General features: G+C 55.7%; 1 protein-coding gene across 1 annotated transcript in view; it reads right to left on the reverse strand.

Moving 5' to 3' along the window:
* Positions 1–6,476, reverse strand: part of ADCK5 (aarF domain containing kinase 5) — a 16,654-nt gene extending 10,178 nt beyond the window's left edge. Inside the window, exon 1 of the mRNA XM_007464539.1 lies at positions 6,465–6,476. Within this exon, the coding sequence (XP_007464601.1) occupies positions 6,465–6,476 (12 nt within the window). The remainder of the gene's footprint in view (positions 1–6,464) is intronic.

A 6,476-nucleotide genomic window follows, 5' to 3' on the forward strand; every position in this document is an offset into this window, starting at 1 on the left:
GGGGGTGGTCCCAGGGTTTTCATGCAGGGAGGGGGCGTACGCTGGAGTGGTCAGCCTGGGAGGGGGCTGGAGGCCGAGGCGGAGCTGTGGCCTGGGGGCCGGGGTGGGGAGTGGGGTAGGTTCAGGACCAGCGTGAGGAACCAGGCAAGACGGCCGAGGCCGGGACGCCCTGCACACCAGCTGCCTGCTCCTCTGGCCAGCGAGTGTTCTGCTGCGATTCTGGTCTTCTCAGCGAGATCACAAGCCCACGGAATAAGAAATGACAAGAGCCAGCAGCTGCCAGCCCTGGGGCTCCTCGTTCGTTATCAGTGATCCTGAGAATTCCCGAGCGTGGGGTGTCTCTAAACAGCAGCCTGGCCTCTCCAGAAAGCCATTAGCATCCGCGCACTGAGAACTACTGGTGCCCGGCACCGTCATTTATCAGTCCTCTCTGCTTCTGTGAATATTTGCAATTTTTCCTTAGAAGTCAAAAAAAAAGTCACGAGAAAAAACGTGGGACGACTTTGCACCAAGTGTAAAGCATGAACCCTGACTAAACCTCAATCTTAAAGAAAGCACCTATGAAACATCTGAGGGACCCCAGACACCAGGGAGCACAAAAATTAGGATTTTTAGGCAATGACGGTTACTGTGGCTACATAATATCCTTGTTTAGGGGATGCACACTGAAGTATTTAGAGATTATGTGTCAAAATGTCTGTGACTTACTTTCAAATGATCCAGCGACAACAAAATATATATTTTCAAATAGAAATAGATCCACTAGGGCAAGATGTTAATAATGGGTAGATCTAGGTGGTGGCATCTGGATAATTAACTCTCTGGGACCACGCTGTCAGCTTGTCCCTATGTGTAAATGTTTTCATGATCAAAGGTGCGATGCATCTGCTATACTCTCAGAGTCCTGTCAGGAAGGTGGCATGTGGAAGGCGAGGTAGCTGGTACAGGACAGGCAGACCTGGCACTGTCTGGAGACACTCCTAGTTGTCACAACTCTGGGGAGGGGTGCTCCTGGCATCGAGGGGGTAGAGGCCAGGGACACCACTCAACACCAGACACTGGAAGGCCCCGCCCCAGAGACTCAAGGAGAACCTGGAGCCAGACTTCTGGGGCTGGAGCTGGAAGCTGGGCTCCAGCACTTACCAGTCACGCGGCGTGGGTAAGTGCCTTCCCTCTGTGCCTCAGTTTCCCTGTCTGTAAGGTGGGGACTGCTGTACGGCCGAAGTGAGGGTGAGTGAGCTGACATGTGCAAAGCCCTCGAGCAACGTCCAGCCCAGCGTGCAGGGCAGGCGGAGGCACACGCTGTACCTGCCGCTAGGCCCTCCTCACTGCACTAAGCTGCCCGCTGGTCCCCAATGCCCTAACCCTCCTCCCAACAACCCTGCCCCCCTTGCTCTGCAGACCACCCCACCTAACAAGAAGGACATATTTGCTGGGTTGAACTAAACGATTTATATTGTATTTATTTATTTGGTTGAACCAGGTCTTAGTTGTGGCAGGTGGGTTCCTTAGTTGCAGCTCCAGGGCTCCTTAGTTGTGGCATGCATGTGGGATCTAGTCCCCTGACCAGGGATCGAACCCAGGCCCCCTGCATTCGGAGCGCGGAGTCTTATTCACTGCGCCACCAGGGAAGTCCAACTACTTATATTGAAAGATCGTCAGCTGCCCCCTGCTTTTTCAGAAGGAAAAAAGGGTTTGTTTAGCCCAGAAGAGAGACTACAGATCCTCCTCGACTTACGATGGGGATAGGGTTAGGGTTAGGGTTAGACCCACTGTAAGCTGAGAACATCATAAGTCGAAAATGCATTTAATACACTGAACCTAACGAATGTCACAGCTGAGACTGGCCTTCCTGAAACGTGCTCACAACACTCACATTAGCCTACAAGTGGGCGAAACCATCTAGCACAAAGCCTGTTTTATACTAAAATGTGGACTATCTCATGTAATTGATTGAAAGTGAATACAAAACGGCTGTCAGGGCACCGCTGTGCACCCTCGTGACCTCGGGGCTGCTGGGGAGCTGTGGCTGCCGCTGCCCAGCATCAGGAGAGAGTATCCACCCTGCATCGCTGGTCCAGGAAAAGATCAAAATTCAAAATTCGAGGCATGGTTTCTACTGAATGTATCACTTTTGCAGCATCATAAAGTTGAAAAATCATTAAGTCAAACCATCATGAGTCAGGGACCAACTTATGAAAAGCTTGGAGTAGATTATATACAGATACGAAGAAATGCTCAGCTACTAGAGTGGACGGGCAGCAGAGTGGGCCTCGCTGCAAAGTCCCATGGGGACTGCACCCTGAGACAGAGAAGGAAAATGGCCAAAGCTGATTGATAATGATTACATTCAGAAGGAAAGAAAGGACAGATCCACGAGTTATTCTAGCCAACGTGCCAATGACCTGGAGGGGCAGAGTCAAGAGGCTGCGGGCGCCAACGCTGAGGTGAGGGCTGGCAGGGGCTGTCACACCCAGAGCCCGGGCACAGCTGCTCCAAGACCACGGCTGAACCCAGCATCACACCTCCTCCCCCAGAGGCCCCGCACGCATGGTCTGCGTATGTCTGACTTAGAAACAGCAGAAGGCTGCGGGTGAGGAGGGCGCCCCTGAGAGAGGGCTCATCCTCCAAGCCCTGCCACCTGGGGAAAGACCGGAGTCCATCAGGGCTCATCCTCCAAGCCCGGCCACCTGCGGAAAGACCGGAGTCCATCAGGGCTCATCCTCCAAGCCCTGCCACCTGGGGAAAGACCGGAGTCCATCAGGGCTCATCCTCCAAGCCCTGCCACCTGGGGAAAGACCGGAGTCCATCAGGGCTCATCCTCCAAGCCCTGCCACCTGGGGAAAGACCGGAGTCCATCAGGGCTCATCCTCCAAGCCCTGCCACCTGGGGAAAGACCGGAGTCCATCAGGGAGACTCTGAGGGGCACACGATGAGGACACCCCAGAGGAGAAGTGTGTGCAGCCCCAGCCAGTTTTCTGGTGACCCCAGTGGAATGGCACAGAACAGCGTACAGACGGCACAGAACTCAGCACCCTCGTGCTGACGGGGTGCCGTGGAGTGGGGCAGAGCCCACGAGGGCCGAGCGCTGCGCTGCAGCAACACAGGCCCAGCCCGCCCGCCTCACCAACCTTTACCCTCTGCCTGGGGGCGACTCCCCGCTGACACCTTGCCAGGCTGGAAAGGTGAAACATGGTAGAAATAAAGTACCTTGCTCAGGGTCTGACACCTAACAGGTGTTCAACAAAAGGTGGGCATTTCTGACGGTGGGACTTTCACACGTATTTCCTCACGTGGTCCACAGCAGAAACGCCTGGCGAATCTGGGGGTGGAGCCCAAGTCAAACCGCTGCCCCAGTCGTCACCCTTTCCTTCCCCAGGTGGCAGGTCCTGACAGCCACAGGGCGGAGCGCACTGTCCCCCTGAGCCATTAGTAGGAAGGGTCTGGTGAGGAAAAGTCAAGTCACCTAACTGACAAATAAGCTGGCACATCATGATCATATTAAAACCTACAGTTCTTTTACAGGAGGATGCTGAACCTGAATCATCTAAGGCACGAGGCCCCAGCTGCGCCCGCAGCCTCCGAACCACTATCCACCACCAGCAGGGGCTCTGGTAGGGAAGCTGAGGACCAGAGTCCACAGCCTCCGAACACACGGCCGATGCAGAGGGGGCACGGCCAGAAAAGTAACCGCCCCTGACCACAGTCCCCGTAACAGTTTTCTGTTGTTTTCTGAGGAGCCACCACTGCAGCAGGAGCTCTGGCTGCAGCTCATCATTCCCAGCACTGACTCCTCACTCACTCTCCTGGGATAAACATCCCTCTGGCAGACCTTGGAGAGCCGCGCAGAGCCTGGCCAGGCCTGCTCCCCAGGCTGCCCTTCTGCCTAGAAGGCCCTTCCCCCACCCTGATTCACCACGGTTACCATCCCCCCCCATCCCTCTCCCACTGTCCTTATCACACAGGACTGTGCCTGGTAGTTCGCAGTCTTTCTCTCCACCAGCCTGAGAAGGGCCCACCAGTCACTCATCTCTGTACTTCGACTAGCCCTGTGCTTTCTAAGATAAAGCAGGAACTCCATGAATGCTCGCTGAATTAAGATAAACGGTGAATGAGCCAGAACCCCACATGGCCCAAGCAAGGATGTCACTGAGCAACAGGGTGAAGGCCACGGTCAGGCGAGAGACAGCCCCAGCCCCGACCGCAGCCTGGCCCTGGGCCGGCCTCCAAGGATGAGGCCTCCTGCTGACGACGCCAGAGGGCCCACAGGGCCCCCAGTGTGCCTGGCTCATTCCAGCTGGGATGCCCAGCGACTCCCCGAATGTCCCCATCACAGAGGAGACATCCCTGAAGCCCAACGAGGTCATGGAGCTATAAATGTGGGGCAGAGCCTGCAGCCAGACCTTCCAAGAACCAGTCCGGCACAATTTCCACCACATCACATGTAACCCAAACCACACCCAGAGCTCAGGCACCAGAGCGTGGCAGGAAACATGTATAGAGAGGGCTGTGGGTCCCCAGGACACACTCCCGCACACGTGTCTTCTCACCAGGGTGACCACGCACGCGACTTTCCTGGGGCGGTCCTGGCTTATATGGGTTGTCCCAGCACCCCTCACTCCAAAAGCCTCCCAGCTGGGACAAGATGAGATGGGCCTCCTCTATCCCAGCCTCTAGCGCTTTCTTAAGAGTGCCTGCACAGTCTGTCAGCAGAAACAGAGTGCTCATCTGGAACTCAGCTAGCTATCTACAAAGTAGCGAAAAGAGCTTGAGTAGTAACAGATAGATATTACAACCCTCACAAACTTTGTGTGTACTTTAACACAGCACTCATGTTTTAGGCACAAGCTGAGTTGTCTGTTTTTCTAACACACTATTGATTAGACACAGCAGATTAGAAGGAAGGTGAAAGGTCAGTGCAGGATAAACCAGCCCCCAGCAGTAAGAAGCACCTGCTGAGTCTCATGAGGCCTGAAACAGAGAAACTACAAAGAGGTGACAAGAACCTGGGCAGTTTAATGGTGAGATCAACAGCCCTACGCCCATACCAGGAGAGGAGACCAAAGCACAGAAACGTTCTCATGGTTAGGAAAAGAGAGACTGGGAATCTGGGCCCATAAGAGGTGGTGGAGATGACCATGAATGCCCTGTCCTTTTCTTTTCCAAGTGTCTGTGACGCTCTCAACACCAGTCAGGACTTAGAAGGCTACTGGGCCCCGCTCTACTTACTGGTCATGGGCATCTCCTCATCAGGGGCTAAAGCTGCCTGGAGGATTGTGTGAACTGACTGTGTGAAGCAGCTTTATAAACTCTAAAAAGATAAATAAACTATAAAAGACCAACTCAGTGTCCGCCTGACCCTCAGACTTACTCTCAGACTGCTTCACCATCTCAGCCCATAAAACACCCCTACGTAACGGAGCTGCCACTGCAAAAGCCACACAAGGTAATGGGCGTTTATCTGTATTAACACCTAAACCCACAAGGCTAGGCTTATTAGAAAAAGACAAGGTCTACAGAAAATTCCAATTTGAAAACGCTGATGAGCCCCCCTCAGCCTCTTCAGCTCTAAACCAACCACAGGAAAAAAGGGCTAGATTCCTGAGGAGGGAGTGGCTAAGACCTGGGTCAATGACTATGACACCCGGTTTGAAAGGTGCTAATCCAAACTGCAGAGACGCGATAAAACGGGGAGGCCCGACCAGGAAAAAAACTGGAAAGTCAGCTGCCACATTCAGGATCAAAAGAAGCGTGAGTTAGGAGGGCAGCCCAGGGCCAGGCAGAAGCCTAGGAAGGCCTGAGAGGGGCTTTCGGAGACAGGGTGGGAGGAGGGGTGGCTCTGCGCCCCTCCCAGCCCCCAAAGTCCTCTGTCTCCCCAGAAGCAGGGGGGCAGCTGTCAGCCCAGGATGACCCAGGGCGGGGGGGGGGGGGGGGGAGGGTTGGTGACCAGGCGAAAAGGGTGCCCAAGGGAGCAGGTAAAAAGAAAGCCGGGGGAACCGGTCTGGGATTCTGGCAGAGTCTGCAGCAGCGACGGGTCTAAGGGAGACACTGGGCGAGAGGAGGGGTCAGGCGCTGGGCAGTGCCTCGGGACAGTGTCTCCCTGGGGAGGGGAGCCCGTGAGGGGACTAGAGGATCATCCCTCGCGGGGTTGGAGAGGCTTGGGAGAGGCCGCCTCTGAGACAAGGCTCCACCACGGAGAACGTGCTTCTGAGGAGAAGGGGGGCTGTGGGGTGCGTCGGGAAGGCAGCCTCTCCAGTGGGCCCCTAAGCGGCTCCCGGCATCTCCCCACAGGGCCTGGGGGCTGAAGTGGGGGCCCGAAGGACAGGGCGCCTGAGGGCTGTGACGGGCTCCTCCTAGAGCCCTGAGGGTCCCTGTCGGGCGAGAGGATCTCTGGGGGCAGGGTCTCGGGGCCCTGCGGGTCCCGGCCGGGCCGCGGGAGGGGCGCGGGGGCGCGGGGGGCTCACAGGTCTCCACAT

The sequence above is a fragment of the Lipotes vexillifer genome, unplaced genomic scaffold (genome assembly GCF_000442215.2).
Source record: "Lipotes vexillifer unplaced genomic scaffold, Lipotes_vexillifer_v1.1 scaffold394, whole genome shotgun sequence".
Lineage (NCBI taxonomy): Eukaryota > Metazoa > Chordata > Mammalia > Artiodactyla > Lipotidae > Lipotes > Lipotes vexillifer.